The sequence below is a fragment of the Rosa rugosa genome, chromosome 2 (genome assembly GCF_958449725.1).
Source record: "Rosa rugosa chromosome 2, drRosRugo1.1, whole genome shotgun sequence".
Classification (NCBI taxonomy): domain Eukaryota; kingdom Viridiplantae; phylum Streptophyta; class Magnoliopsida; order Rosales; family Rosaceae; genus Rosa; species Rosa rugosa.
This window is the reverse complement of record NC_084821.1, coordinates 49312590-49328978: the sequence shown is the minus strand read 5'-3', so window position 1 is coordinate 49328978 and position 16389 is coordinate 49312590. Positions and strand designations below refer to the sequence as shown.

The window sequence follows — 16389 nt, the reverse complement described above, 5'->3', positions numbered from 1 at the left end:
TTAGGACTAAAGAGCAGAATAGTGAAAATAGTCATATCCCATGTTTGTTAGTGTATTGGACTAAAAGTTGGTAATTTGCAGCAAAGTTCACATACAGCAAAATAATCATAGATTGAGAAGAGCAACCACAATCTACATACTTTGTAGTTAGTTTTTACACATCAACAAGTCCACCTATTAATACAACACAGTGATACACTGATTTAACATTCCACATGCTAATAATGTTCCATCTAGCAATTACAAAAATGAATGTTAATCTAGCAAAAGAAGGAACTTGTCCAACATGTGTTAAGGCAGCAACTGTTGTAGTTGTCCAAACAAAAAAAAGAACATATCTTGCAACAGCAGCTAGGTAGATCCTCTAGCAGTGCCCGCAAGCAAGTTCTCGACATACACTTTCCTCACTTCATCATCTAAGGACATGAACACAGATATGTTTTGGGGCTTATCCAAAATGATTTTCAATGCCTCAATTTGGTCTAGAACAGAAAGTCCCATTTTCTTAAGTTCCTTAGCAATATCAGATCGATCTTCATTACCTTTCACTATGGCATCAGTCACTGCTTGCATTCTTTTTCCAGATTCTTCAAACAATTTATCCAATGCAAGCATAATTTTATCTTCATCATTTCTTTTCCTCTTTTTCTGACTGACCTGAGATTGTCCAGTGCTATCTTGCCTCATTGACATGGGGCTTGTGTCATTCCCAATGCCTATATCATCTTCATTGTTGCTCTGCTCCTCCATCATATCAGCAGGGACCTCAGCCCCATTTCCAGTAGCACGGTCACTCCCAAAGATGGTAGCTAGTCTATCAAATAATGGATACTTCTTGTTTCTCCATCCCTTTGCCTTTTTGTTGTGCTATGACAGAAACAGAAAATGAATCGATCAAAGTGCAGCAATGAAATAAGTTAGCTTAAAAATCAAACTCAATGAAACTTCCTCATTACCTGCAAATACGTTTCCCATACTTCATTACTATCAACTTCAATGCACTTTTTGATATCATTCCATGCAAATCCACTCTTGTTCATCATGTCATAGATTATGCTATAATCTTTCTTAAGTTTCTTCAACTTTGACTCAATATGTGGACTTGCCTTCAGATTGGAATTGGGACATAAAAGATTTAAAGCATTCTCTATTTTGATTAAAGTACCAGATTTGAAACTACCAGTGTCGCAGCGTTGTCCTCCAGCAATAATTCCGTCAAGAACATTCAACAAAGACTCTTCTTCAAAGCTGGTCCATACACGTCTTGACTTCCCTTGCTCTGTATTTTCATCACCACTTTCCATTTTCTAAAAAAATCAACATGACATGGTCAAGGAAACATAAACATGATTATCTAAAGAGCATAAGTGGTAAATGGCTGTGTCTAGGTTCCTCTTAGGTAAGAAAAAGGATTGTAACAAAAACTTCGTCAAGAACTAATTGATTTAATTCTTACCACCAAAATCAAATCCTTCTGAATTTGCATTTTCAGTACAGTTACTAAAGAAGGATTTGTGCATCAATTCAAAATGTGGAAATTAGAAGATCAATATTGAGATTTTTCTTGCCTAAGACGAGACACAGCAATTCACATCAACTTGGACATCACATACCTACAGAAAAGCTATATCTCATACGCATATAGACTCAAATAATACACTCATACGCATATAGACTCAAAGCTTAGAGTAGCATCTATTATTGTAAAGCATAGTACAAGCACACATTGTCTCTAGGCTCCCCGTCTTGCTCCACCAATAAGAGCAACATAATTTGCCTTCGATCCATATCTAAGATTTCACAGTAACATCCAAAATCAATGAAAACAACCAGAAGAAGTTTTTTGGAGCAAGTTTTCACAGTAGCATCTGTTATTGTAAAGCAATTAATATGCGTAGAAAAAACATATAGAGGAAAGGGAAAAGGAAGACAACAAAAGGTAAAAGGGAGACAGCAAAAGGAGAAAGGAGAAAAGCAAAAGAGGAAAAAGAGGGAAGCAAAACGGAAAAGAGGGAAAAGAAGGAGACAGCAAAAAGGAGAAAGGAGAAAAACAAAAGAGGAAAAAGAGGGAAGTAAAACGGAAAAGAGGGAAAAGAAGGAGACAGCAAAAAGGAGAAAGTGCAAAAAGAGTGGTTGCACTGCATCCATTCGAACAATCCACAATATAGAAATGCAATCACTCCCCATTATGCAGCATAGTAGATTCCCAAACAATTGAACACGCAGATTGTTTCTCTCTTTACAGAAGATAACAATAACATCACCAAGCTACATATCACGAGAGTAGATTTACAAAAGAAACTCAATAAACAAACCCATGTTTATTCTCAAGTAGAAAAACACTCAACAGATGGTTGAAGCAACTGGAATTGATCCTTAGTACTTAGTAGAAAAACACTCCTAAGAATTAAAATGCATTAGTGTTCACAACAAATCAAAAACTATATAAATAATGATCCTTAGTACTTATTAGATGTATTTAAAGCATTCCGTCAATGATTTATTCTCTTGAAGCTCTTGCATCCCTTGCAGCCCTTGCATCCCTTGCAGCTCTTGCATCCCTTGCAGCCCTTGCAGCAGCACCTGAAACCCCTGTATCTCCGGCAGCCCTTACAACCCTTCTTCCCGTCCATTCATTATGCATTTGTGAAGCTAATTCATTCCTCCAAGTAGTCCATTGATTAGACGCTTCAACCGTGCCAACTACATCAACTTCTTCCCCATTTTGAGCATCTAATTCACATACTGCATACTCCATCGGATCAATGGACATTTCTCTCCTAATAAAATTATGTAAAAGACAACAAACCGTAATTATGCGGCATTGTGTCTTTATTGGATAAAATGATGGACTCCTTAGTATTCCCCACCTTCCTTTTAGCATTCCAAAACACCGTTCTATGACATTTCTTGCCTTCGAATGCTTCATGTTAAAATATTCCACATGATCCCTAGGCATATTTCTTTCATCCCATTCTGATAAATGATACCTTGTTCCTCTATATGGTGCAAGAAATCCTTCACCATTTGTGTAACCCCCATCTACAAGGTAATAATAACCTAATAGCCAAAATAAAAATTCCTATTAGTGTGTGAAAGGCACATAAACTGCATTAATTTAATCTACACAACTAATCCAATAGCCTTACCAGTGGGAACTCTTAATCCATTCGGCCTAGTCACTGCATCGTGAAGAACTCTAGAGTCCGATGCCGATCCCTCCCAACCCGGTAAGACAAATATGAACTGCATATCACGAGAACAAGCAGCTAACACATTTGTAGCAACTTCACCCTTTCTTGTACGGTATCTTGGCTTGTCAATTGCAGGTACACGCACTCTAATGTAAGTTCCATCTAGTGCCCCCAAGCAATTCTATTACAAAATATATATATTCATGAAGTTTATAAACTGCATATATAGAGATGAACCTTTAACAATCAGAAAAGGCATAACTGGAGTCCCTAAAAAAACTAACCTTAAAGCACTTCCATCTACGATCTGTGCAGTCAGCAAGTACCGGATCAGGTACCCTCAACAAACTACCTTGCAATCGTAAAACACCTTGTAGTATAGAATGGAAATACCTACTAATAGTCTCTCCAGATCGAAAAAATCTACCTCTAATAGTACGATTCTTCACATGATGTGAAAGTATATGTAAAAACATACATACTTGCTCTTCCACAGACACCAAACCATCACTCTTTATCTTTCCATCTGTGCGAAGCAGTTCACACAAAAGGCCAAAAGCCCTTCTATCCATTCTTAATTCGTGTACACATTCAGTGTCACTATTACCTATAATACTATCTAGATAACTCAAACGAGTCTCACGTCTAACGAATGAACGATTATTTAGAGCATGTCTTTCAGCACGTCTTCGTCTCAAATTAAACATCAGTAGCACAAGCATAGTACAAGCACACATTGTCTCTAGGTGCCACAACTCCACCAATAAGAGCAACATAATTTGCCTTCGATCCATATCTAAGATTTCACAGTAACATCCAAAATCAATGAAAACAACCAACCAAAGAAGAAGTTTTTTGGAGCAAGTTTTCACAATAGCGTCTGTTATTGTAAAGCAATTAATATGTGTAGAAAATACATATCTGATGGAGCAAGTTTTTCCTTCTTTTATCTGAATTAAATTAATCTTTTACAAGAAGGAGAAAACATATAGACGGAAGGGAAAAGGAAGACAACAAAAGGAGAAAGGAGAAAAACAAAAGAGGAAAAAGAGGGAAGCAAAACGGAAAAGAGGGAAAAGAAGGAGACAGCAAAAAGGAGAGAAAAACAAAAGAGGAAAAAGAGGGAAGCAAAACGGAAAAGAGGGAAAAGAAGAAGGCAGCAAAAAGGAGAAAGGAGAAAAATAAAACACAGACGTTGTTAAAAGAAGAAGAAAAAACCAGTCTTGAAATTGATCAATTCTTAGCAAATCAAGCTACCCAGACACCAATTGTTAGAACCCATAAACAATTGTTCATAGAAAATCAATCCATAGTTTTCAATTTAACAAATCACAGTAGATACACAAGAAGAAGAAGCTAGAAGGGGTCGAAGGGAAGAGGGAATCAGAATCAAAGCAAAAGGAGCATGAGAGAGAAGAAATTGAACCTGGATGAGCAGTTCAAGGAGGATGAAGCTTGATCGAGAGTGAAGAGATGAGGCTGAAGCGCGAAAGAGATGGAGAGGCGAGGCTGAAGCGCGCGAAAGGGATGGAGAGACTAATGAGCGTTGTTGAAGCCCTTGCTTCCACAGTCCGGTGAGATTTGGGGGTTCTATGTAAGAAGGTTGGGAGCTGATGCGGGGACTCCACAATCTCATTTAATTGGGTCCTCATGTGTGCCAAACATGGGATAAGTCTTACTTAATAAAATAAGCTACTCCAATCCAGTCCAATCCCACGTAACAAACATAGCCTTAACCTATAGGAAGTCGGAAGCAGTGAACACTATACCTCAGCGCCTACGCAAGCTCGACCTCAACCTATCTGCAGACTGGGCACGTAAAACCGAAAAGACCAGGAAAAAGCATTTAAAAATTATTAGAATGAGTGGACGAAAAATAAATAATTTCAAAAGAAAATTAAATAAGATTTAATGCTTTCCCAAATTATTCTCTTAAAAAGTAGTGCAAAATCAGTAAAATACTCTCGATTATCCTCTAGTATTGATATCTCAAATGAACTCAAATCCTCTGTAAATCATCTCAAAATCCTTTCAAAACCTCTCATAAAGAAATATCTCAAATCACCTTAGAAGTCTTCGAAATCACATTAAAATTACTCATATCGTAAAATAGGCGGTGATTAGAGGGAATTGCCAACTAGTCATCTCATGCCACCTAGAGGATACTGCCGACCAGGGACGCATCAGAGGGTATCGCCGACCGAATGAGGAAGTGATGGCTAGAGGGTACTGCCGACTAACTATCTCATGCCATCTGGAGGGTACCGCTAACCAAATGATGCATCGAAGGGTACTGCCGACCGAAATATTCTGGAGAGTACTGCCGACCAGGTAATGCATGCATGCACTAACATATTTACCTCCTCTAATAAACTGAACTCATTAAATCATAATATAGTCTCGAGAAATCGATCATACTCAAATACTTAAATAAATGCTTCCAAAAAGGAAACTCAATAATAACTCTGAAGATAAATCATCGAAAGCGTTAATCACGAAATCTCGATAAATCAAAACTCATAAAACTCAATATCTCAATAAGCCATAAAATCATAAATAAATCTCATAATAAATAAATGCTCGAAAGTAGTACTGCATGCATTAATTTATTTTAAAATCAAATGTCTAATCATAGGGAAATGACAAAAATGCTGAAACCTTCTAAGTTGACACTATACTCATTCTCCTTCACCTCTTCTTTAATTGTATCTCTCGCTCAACATTAAGTGATCACGCTCGGTCCTTTAATATTAAGTTATACTCCTATCAATAACTTACTAATAATAATTACACCTTTAAATACTTAAAAACCTTTATAGTTAAACCAATATAGAGCCTTGTCCAAGTAATATGAGAATTTCAGAAACTCTCTAACTTTCGGAGGCCTCCGGGGATTTTGGAGCGACCTCGCTTGCGAAACCTAGGGTTTCGATTGCTGGCGGCGGCGATCTCACGGTCCCCAAACCAGGCGGCGACGGGACAACGACGACGAGGGCAAGGAGCGGTGTTGCAGTCCTCTGGTTTCCTCTGTGGAGTTGTTTCCAGATCAGTGTTTCGACAGGTGATAGGAGCGTAATTGTACATTATTTATATCGAATTCCTTTATATTTTCATTGTTAGTTCTTGATATTTTCCAGTTCTTTACTTTGTTTATATGTTTTGTAGGTATTTTAGAGCAAAGAAGAAGAAAAGAAGCAAAAGAGGGATTGAAAGTCAAAATCAGCAAATCTGCCCGTGCAGATCAGTCAACTTCGACAGAGTACTGAGAGCAGCTCAGGACGATCCAGATAATTATCTTTATATTGATAGAAAGCCTCGGATGTCTAGTTTCCAAAGCTTTTTACGGTTTGTGAATATGATTTTTCTAGAAAAAGTTATGACCGATTTAGTACAAGGAGGTCAGACTGCACGCGAATCTGAGTTCAAAGAAGGAAAGATTGTCTCCTACAGCTATAAGGGAAGAAGAATTAAAAGTCCTTTAATTAGAGATCAAATTCCTTAGTTCTTGGAGGAGGAGAAGTCTTGACGCAATAACTATATAAAAAGGAGTCTAGGGCATCATTGTAGACATCTTTGGACGCACAACATCAATCCATTGCTGCCATCCTCTCCTTCCTCTCTTTTCTTGTTTTATTTTATTTCTTTTATGTCTTGCTAATAGTTTTCCATAGTTAGGGGCTGCTTTCAGCCCTAGACATGATGTAATTTATGATATTGGTGTTTATTAATATGTTTCTTGGATTTTGGTTGTTTATTGGTTCATTGGTTTATCATTGATTAATCTTGTATGTTTGTTAGTGGTGGCCAACATTAGTAAGCATGCTAGGTTATATTGCTATGAATGTGTGTATGATCATCCATGTCTATATGCATTCTAGAGTAGCGATTGAATGACTTGAGACCCATTCTTATGAACCAATATCTAGGTAGATTAGGACAACATCAGTACCGAAATTGCCTAGCCTTATTCATAATCTTTTTGACCTTAATGACTTCTAGGTGAGAGCTGTGCGAGAACATCACTCTAGGTTCCATTCTAGAGCTAGGTTAAGTTGAAGACATCATTCTCTTAACATACCAAGTAAGAAAGGTTGATAGGCTAAGATCAACACATCATTGGCTTAGTTTGGCTCCAATTTTGTTGCAGCTGGTCAACAGTCTCTTTTCTGCGCGGGCGTGCCAGCACCGTTCGGGTGCGGTCGTCGGGGGTGTCCCTTGACCTGACTTCTTTCAAGCAATTGTAGACGAGGAGAGCACCAACCTCGTCGTGGGATTCTTTGTGCCTCGTGGTGAGGACTTTTGCTAATCTTCTTGCGTCACCAAATCGATACTCGATGTTGTAGATCGAGCAGAGCGAGAACCACTGGGAAGTAGAGAGAACTTGCTAAAGTGTGACTTTAGCTTGGCTGGGTTGCTAGGGCGTTACCCTTGCTTGGCTGGTTCTGTAACCGTTGTGGTCGCTGCACTACCGTCGGCTCCCGAGGAGACTAGGACCGAAGCACGTTGAAAGAGGGTTTGGCGGCACTGAAAGTCGGCTTCTGAGAAGACTAGGACTAGGAGTATGATCACCGGTAAGAGAAAGAGAAGGAGAGGAGTTGCTCTTAGAGAGGTTTGCTCTAGAGAGAACTTAGATCATCTTAGAGATGTTGTTGTTGAATGTGAATGTGTGAATTGTGTTTCAATGTAATCTCTATTTATAGGCTACCATGCCAACTACTTTGGCATTAAACAAATGAAAGTGGAGCACTAATTGGAGATAAGGGAGGTGGAGGTGTAGGTGGAGCACTAATAGGAATGATGAATTTGGGAGATAAGGGAGGTGGAGATGGAGGTGGAGCACTAATAGGAATGATGAATTTGGGAGATAAGGAAGCACTTTCGGCTCCTTTATTCCTTCATGTATATCTCCATCAGAAATTCAGATTCTGGCCATGATGTCTTCATAAAAAATGTTCCACTATGAATCTAGATCATGCTGACCAAATTTCAAAGCTTTCTTCCATGTGGTTGGGCCGAAAATGCTGCTGGACCTCTTACAGGTCCAGTTTTCCAGTTTTGCTTCTGTAGAAAATTGGGCTGATTGTTTGAAGGCCTTCCACTCAAAAAAAGCTCTTGCACTCTTCATAAGAAATGATCCTTGGGCTGTCTAGAATGGATCTGGAAAGTTTCAGCACATTTCGATTTCATTTGGTTAGTCTGCCACCCCTCCTTCCTTGTCTAGCTCGGTTTTTTCTAGCCGAAGTAGGAAAATATGCTAAAGTTGACTTGTCATACTTCCATAGTAGGCTTTATTTAGCCTCTAAATATATATTTCGAGCTTGTCGAAAATATATAGCTTGAGCCACTGACATTGGCTCAATTTCTCCAAGACACGCCTTGTCAGGCCAAAATGTTCATTTTGGGTCCAAACATTGCCCCCCAGACCTCGAAGTCAAAGGTCCTCGTCTTGACTAAAGAGGTCTTGAATCAGCACTCCTCTTATAATGTTGTTGCTCCAAAGCCACTTGTATTGGCTTGACTGTTTCCATATAGGCCTCTAAATAGGCCATAAAGCTTGAATGCCACTATTGAATTGCCTTTGTCATGAACTGACGCTTCCTTTGCCAACTTTATTGCCCCCCATGGATCTGGCAAAACTTGGGCAGGTTGTAGGCAATCAAAACTTTAGCGTGCCCCCCATGCGAAGGAGACTGCTTTTGATCGCAAAGCCACTTTATGAATATAATAATATTTTCTTATCCTGATATCCAAATATCCGTGAGAAGTCAATAATTGTGTCTCGCAAAGCCCCAAATATAGGCCCCCATAGTTGTATATTATTAAAAAAAAAAAAAAAAAATATGAACTTTTAAAATATGCTCCGCATCAAAAAGAGCCTCGCGGCGAGGTTTTTGAGGACATATGTATCTTTTGGATCCACTTGCTGGCTCCCAACTCAAAACTCTTAGCGCCAATAATTCCTTCTTTTCCGAGATTTAAGGCACTAATCACTCGTTGAAAAACAACGGTCGTGAAAAATAATCTCGTGAAAAGAACAGTTACCTCCTCGAAAACCGTTCGGTTTCCCCACATGCTATTAATCCATTCTTTTCCGAGATTTAAGGCAACTTTAATCACGCTTTACTGACACTCAGTTTGACTCTTCTCTTCGACCGTCCATCCAAGGGTGGATATTTGCATGCCTATATCTTCCTCCACAATCTCCAATCCCAAAACCATTTCATCAACTCCAATATTTCTAACATCAATCTTTCTTAATTACTTGTCACCACCATTCTTCAATTCTCGCATTCTCTCAATCCTTCACCAATGGAACCACAAACCCAGCAACCAACCGAGGATGGAGGAAGTAACAAAGCAGCCGGGAGTAGTGCTAACATGCTTTGTAGGCGGAGCAGGTGGACTCCCACTACAGATCATATAAGAATCCTCAATGAGCTTTTCTACAACAAGGGAGTTAGGTCCCCAACTATAGAGCAGGTTCAGAGGATCTGTCTCCAGCTAAAATGGTACGGCAAGATCGAGTTCAAGAACGTCTATTATTGGTTTGTGAACCAAAGGTCTCGAGAGAAGCAGAAGAAAAGGTCCACTTCGGATGTTCATGTGCCCATGCAAAGATCAGGGCTTGTTGGTGATGACAAAGTTACCAATTGGAAACATGAGGATCAGTATATTAACTTTGGATCTTCTGCACCTGCTTCTTCTTCCGCTGGTGTGATGATTGCTTTTAACGGGCAGATGGGGAACTATGGCGATTATGGATCTATGAACATGGAGATTGAAACCCTTCCTCTGTTTCCCATGCATGGTGAGGACATCTTTGGCAACATGAAGACTACTTCCGATGGAGGTGGCGGTCACGGTGGTGGCTCTTACATTTCCCTTGAGCTCAGCCTTTCCTGCGAGGGCAAAGCTGGAAAAAGTTTCTGGAGCCGCTGACTCGGCTTAGTAGCTTTGCGAGTGTAGGAACACTTAGAATTGCCCCCTAAGAGTTGTATTTATGACTTTTTAAATTTTATTATTATTATTATTATTATTTTTTTTTTTATTTATTTTTTTTTTTTTAATTTTTTTTTTTTTAAGTAGTTGAATTCAATAAGACAATGTGAATCAAGGTTTAGACATGCGGCCCAAGTATAGTCGCCTAGACACAAATTTTCTTTCAAATCCTTTGGGCAACCTTACTGAAATGGCCAGGTGGGGGAGGGCGAACAAGAGAGGCAGAATCCATTTTGGCATGAGCTACTCCCACATAGTGGTTTAGGCCCATTTGCACGCACTTCTGGATTCAAGAACCTGTCATGAACGTTGTCCCCTTTCTAGACACCATTTCAAATAGGCTATATTTACTAAGATGAGAAATGTCATAAGTGTGAAGACAGTTCAACAAGTGTTAATAAAAGCCACCCTTAACCTTAAGGGACCTGAACTAGGCACCAATAAGGAGTTTAGGCCAATATTAACAAAAGAGACTTCACCTATTCCGTTATGATTCACAAACCCTTACCAAATTCAACTATTTTACCAAATTCCGCTATTATTATTATTATTATTATTGTTATTTTTTATTTATTATTTTTATTTATTAAAAGAAAACTAGAAACGAAAAAATTAACAGAAAATTAAAAGCAAAGAAAGAAAGAAGCTAGCATTACCATGTTTGGCTAACCTCTAGAAGACCACGGGGGAGGCCATCTATGCTTCATTCCAAGCTCTGATGTATCAAAAATTTTAGAGTAAAAATCCCTCCTGTGAGAGCTTGTAGGAAAAGAACAAAGATACTTCTCGTCGAAGAATTGGAAGCAATTTGGCTCGTAGGAGGAGTAATCTTGCCCCCCAAGTATCTTTGTTGGCATAGAATTAGCCACAGATTGGCCATTATAGACGACCACTTGTTGGTTTGAATTCTCATGATCAAGAGCCTCAAAAACAACAATTAGGTCGCCTAGATCATATTTAATCACCGCTTGGCTATTAGAATTTTTAAGAATTCCTTTTGGTGATCAACAGAATGAACATGGGCTCCATCTTGCCCCCCCATGCATCTGATCAGTAGCCACGTATTTGGCTTGATCAGTGGAGAAATCAGATATTTGTTCAGCGACAATTGTATTGTCAGAAGAACAATCTTGTTGATGACCTTTTCCATGCACAGCCTCTGTGTAAGGCTGTGACTCACCAGTGAGACCCTTAGGTTGATTGCCACCTATAGGCAAGTTAGTCTCATAAACGACCTCTTCTCGAGCGTTCTGCTCAATTTCTAGGTCCCAATCGCGAAACCTCTGCTTTGTTTTTGCGATCAAAATGGCCATGTCCCTGGCTTGCTTTTCTTTATTCCTCTCGATGTTGGCCATGATGATCGCGAGCTGTTCATCAATGCTTGCCCCTTCTGGGATGGGAATAGGCATAAACTCATCATTAATGGCAGTATCGCCAGTGGTGGCAACATTGACCATCTATTTACTTTAGGAATTTCTTTTGGTAAAGATTTTCCCCTAGCATCTCAATGATGGCGAACAAATGCAAAAAGACTCTAGTGTAGTCCCACTGGGCGTGCCAAAATGTTTGGCTCCAATTTTGTTGCAGCTGGTCAACAGTCTCTTTTCTGCGCGGGCGTGCCAGCACCGTTCGGGTGCGGTCGTCGGGGGTGTCCCTTGACCTGACTTCTTTCAAGCAATTGTGGACGAGGAGAGCACCAACCTCGTCGTGGGATTCTTTGTGCCTCGTGGTGAGGACTTTTGCTAATCTTCTTGCGTCACCAAATCGATACTCGATGTTGTAGATCGAGCAGAGCGAGAACCACCGGGAAGTAGAGAGAACTTGCTAAAGTGTGACTTTAGCTTGGCTGGGTTGCTAGGGCGTTACCCTTGCTTGGCTGGTTCTGTAACCGTTGTGGTCGCGGCACTACCGTCGGCTCCCGAGGAGACTAGGACCGAAGCACGTTGACAGAGGGTTTGGTGGCACTGAAAGTCGGCTTCTGAGAAGACTAGGACTAGGAGTATGATCACCGGTAAGAGAAAGAGAAGGAGAGGAGTTGCTCTTAGAGAGGTTTGCTCCAGAGAGAACTTAGATCATCTTAGAGATGTTGTTGTTGAATGTGAATGTGTGAATTGTGTTTCAATATAATCTCTATTTATAGGCTACCATGCCAACTACTTTGGCATTAAACAAATGAAAGTGGAGCACTAATTGGAGATAAGGGAGGTGGAGGTGTAGGTGGAGCACTAATAGGAATGATGAATTTGGGAGATAAGGGAGGTGGAGATGGAGGTGGAGCACTAATAGGAATGATGAATTTGGGAGATAAGGAATCACTTTCGGCTCCTTTATTCCTTCATGTATATCTCCATCAGAAATTCAGATTCTGGCCATGATGTCTTCATAAAAAATGTTCCACTATGAATCTAGATCATGCTGACCAAATTTCAGAGCTTTCTTCCATGTGGTTGGGCCGAAAATGCTGCTGGACCTCTTACAGGTCCAGTTTTCCAGTTTGCTTCTGTAGAAAATTGGGCTGATTGTTTGAAGGCCTTCCACTCAAAAAAAGCTCTTGCACTCTTCATAAGAAATGATCCTTGGGCTGTCTAGAATGGATCTGGAAAGTTTCAGCACATTTCGATTTCATTTGGTTAGTCTGCCACCCCTCCTTCCTTGTCTAGCTCGGTTTTTTCTAGCCGAAGTAGGAAAATATGCTAAAGTTGACTTGTCATACTTCCATAGTAGGCTTTATTTAGCCTCTAAATATATATTTCGAGCTTGTCGACAATATATAGCTTGAGCCACTGACATTGGCTCAATTTCTCCAAGACACGCCTTGTCAGGCCAAAATGTTCATTTTGGATCCAAACAGCTTGGGTAAGGACATCCGAATGAATTGAAACAAGTTGGTAAACATATCATAGGTGTAATCATTGTCTAGTGGTGAGAAGTAGTTCCTAGCTAGCCTTTTATCATTTATTTCAAAACCCTAAAATAAAAACCCAAAAACAATTCTTTATTTTCGTCACTTTCTGTTCTCTGTTTTCTTTTATTTATTTAGTATAGTAAATCAACTCCGATTCCCTTAAAATTTTGTGTGAGTCGTTCTTAGTGTGTCTAGTTCGTGTCTGTAAATTTTCATAATTTTTCGTTGTTTCTAGATAGGGATTTTAATATCGTCTTTATTAGAGGTCAGTTTTAGTGTTTTGTCTGTTTTCAAGTCTAGATTTGCATATTAAGCACAATCCTTTGCGGGAGACCCCTTCTTTCCTATACTACGATTGACTAATATTTGTGATTGCAGGGTTAAATTATTACGCCTATTTTAGGTGTACCAACAGGAAAGCTTGAGACGGCAAGGGCTCCGATCGGCGGCTGGTTTGGCTGCGGTGGTTGAGGGTGCATACCAGGGGCTTCTCAGCGGCGGAGGTTGCGTAAGGGCTCTGTGCTTTTGTGCGGTGTTCTGTCCGGTGTTCCGGGGTTGAGTGTCTCAGCGGCGAGGAGGAGGCGGCCTGTGCGTTGTTAGAGTAGGGGTCTTTTGATCCAGGTCGGCGTACAGGTCGGGTAGACTTGACCATGGCCAGGGTGGAGGTCCACGGTCGGCCGCCAGACTAGTGATTGGTGGCTGCTCTCTCGAAGTCTGATGCGAGCGGGTCTGGGAAGGAGTGGGGTAAGAGATGGGCCTTGGCCAATGGGCCTCCGCCTGCCCGGGCTGCTCCTAGTGGTCTAGCTAGGCAAGCCCATTTTCCTTTTCCCTTTCTTTGTTTGGATCAGGCCTGTTTAGGCTTTCAGGCGAGTGGTAGCTTTTCGATTTGCTTTCAATAATTGAGCTTGGCTCGGCTCATCTCCTATTCTGCCCTTGATCGTTGCTGTGTGCTTATTTAATGAGCGGCGATGTACACCATGAAGGTCTTAGGCGTCAATGCTTGTTATGTCAGTTGCTTTGATTCAGGATTGCTTAGGTGTTGGGTGAATTTACTTGTTGCATTTTCTTTTTCTATTTTTTCTAGTTTTGGCTAGTAATAATTTGGCTGCTTTAGGCAATTTCGTTAGGAGATTTTGCCTGCTTTGCGCAGTCTTTATTGTGTTTGTACTTGTATTATGAGTGGCTTCTTGAAACCCTCTAACTTGACGCTGTGACGTCGTAATATATTGGAACCTGATTCCATTTCCCTAAAAAAAATATATATATAGAGCCTTGTCCATCACTTCAATTTAACAACCAAGAAGAGTGCCAATTAATTATCCATGTCGTTCTCCTCTCAACAATGATTAATACTCAAATTCCTTATCAACAATTCCTTTAAAGAGTTTACCCTGTAATCCGACACTCCAATTTCGATAACAAAATATCACGTTAATTACCCGAAGTCAAATCTCTCTTTACATTAAGTCAAATCATACTTATTCCTTGCCATTACCAAAATCATATGGACTTGGCCGATTTACGCTTTCTTTGTCAATGACAAACATGCTTCTTACAATCATAATATTTGGAACGATAATTAGAGTGGACAACAACGAAATCGTAATCCTTGAACAACTACTCTTTTTCACCATTTTGACAATTTCAATAAAGTCTGTCGAAGGAAATTCCATATCAAATTCATTTTATTCAACAACAAATCATAATCAACAACAACTCAATATTTCGATCAACTCATCTACAACATTAAAAGATCAACGAACCCAGGCCCTTACCATTCTTCAATATCAAACAGACTGAACCCGCCGATCGACCCGCTTTCTCCAAGACTCCAAAACGTCGAATCTCACAAACCTCACACAATCCAGAACAAGTTATCAAATTAGGGTTTTCATTCCACATCAACAAACAGCTCCAACATAAGACAATGGACGATCATTTACCTAGTAAGGTAGCAGGCAAATCCTGCGGTGGAGCCACGGTGGTGCACGCGCCAGGAGCGGCGCGTGCGGAGACTCTGGTCAGAATCGGAGGTCAGGACTTTGGGGCTCTAGTAGTTCGTGCAATTTTGACTCTAGTTATGGTGGTGGTGTGACTAGATTTTCACCGGAGGTTGAAGAACAGTGAAGTGCAAGGCCAAGAGCTTTGACAATGGTTCATGTGTTGTCGTCCAGCAGTGGTGAGTGACGGGGCTCCTCAGTTTTGCTCCTCCTTGCTTGCTGAGTTGAGCCAAGATGGTGGTGAAGCGAGGAGACAGTCGGAAATTGAAGAAAGGTGAGGGGCAGTGGCACTGGAGCTTTGCGGTGTGCGTACGGAGGCTGGGATCGATTTATGGCGGTAATGGACTTGGGTTGTGATCGGGTTTCAGTCTGGATTTGACTGGTGGCGGTGGCGTTGTGAAATGGTGGCCGGAAGTGGTGATCTCTGGCGAGAGCAGAAAGATGAGGAGGGTAAGAAAGAGAAAGACCCGTGCGGCCGAGAGAGAGAAAAGGAATGAGCGAGTGGCTAGGGATTTGTTCCTTAAATACCAAACATTGTGAATAGTCAATTTTGCTCTTTATAAATTTCCGAAAACTTCGACGTAGAAATAAACTTCCGTAGACCATAACTTATTCATATGAATTCCAATTTCAGCTTGCCACGTGTCCACGAACTCAATTCAACGTACATCTTTGCCAGAAGGATTGCATACAGCGTACCTTCAAGGGCTCGACCATATTATAATGGAAGGAGATTCTAATTTACTCATCGACTGTATATGTGATGCTGTAACAATTCCCTGGACTATGAAGATTTTAATCCGAGATAGAGATTTGGCTAATAAGTTTCAGAATACCATCTTTCGACATATATAGAAAGACAAATTTTATAGCTGATTATTTAACATCCTTAGCCTATAACTTTGAATGTCATAAAGTTTGGTTCTATTGTTTACCTCTTTATGTGTGTCCAACGTTCCGGTTGGATCAGTTGAGAGATGGTGTTTCTTGTGGTTTTTCCTTTGCTTTGTAAGTTTTTCTTTGGGTCATAAAAAAATAAAATAAAAAAATAAATAAAAAATAAAAAAGATAACCTGTGCAAAAAAAATATACATTACTTATTGCCTTTGGTTTATGGTTTTGCTTTATTGACCTTTAGCTTTGTTGACCCAAGAAATTGTTGACCCAAGAAAAAAAAAATGATATCTCCTCTATCATTTCTGATTACAATCGGAAGATTCAATAGAAACAACAAAGAAAATTACTCAATTTCCACTCTGGAGCAGAAAGTTTGAAAAGCCTAATGGGTTGG

General features: G+C 40.1%; 1 protein-coding gene and 1 long non-coding RNA gene across 4 annotated transcripts; both read right to left on the bottom strand.

The window, feature by feature from the left end:
* Positions 1–92: 92 nt before the first annotated feature.
* LOC133728173 (uncharacterized) lies at positions 93–4845 on the bottom strand. Of its 3 annotated transcripts, XM_062155584.1 has the most exons (6): positions 4621–4829; positions 3479–3990; positions 3150–3375; positions 1726–3060; positions 957–1307; positions 93–867 (listed from the first exon to the last, which is right to left on the bottom strand). In XM_062155584.1, exons 4-6 carry the CDS (start codon positions 2185–2187, stop codon positions 352–354), a joined length of 1329 nt encoding a protein of 442 aa, XP_062011568.1. In that variant the 5' UTR covers positions 2188–3060; positions 3150–3375; positions 3479–3990; positions 4621–4829; the 3' UTR covers positions 93–351. The 3 variants fall into 3 exon arrangements, with proteins under 3 accessions (XP_062011568.1, XP_062011569.1, XP_062011570.1); XM_062155585.1 differs by lacking the exons at positions 1726–3060; positions 3150–3375; positions 3479–3990 and having other exon boundaries at positions 4621–4845; XM_062155586.1 differs by lacking the exons at positions 1726–3060; positions 3150–3375; positions 3479–3990; positions 4621–4829 and adding an exon at positions 1457–1588.
* A 9709-nt stretch (positions 4846–14554) lies between these two features.
* Positions 14555–15886, bottom strand: LOC133732713 (uncharacterized). The gene is made up of 2 exons (XR_009857289.1): positions 14874–15886; positions 14555–14752 (listed from the first exon to the last, which is right to left on the bottom strand). It is a non-coding gene; the product is annotated as an uncharacterized LOC133732713 (long non-coding RNA).
* Between the last annotated feature and the right edge of the window lie 503 nt (positions 15887–16389).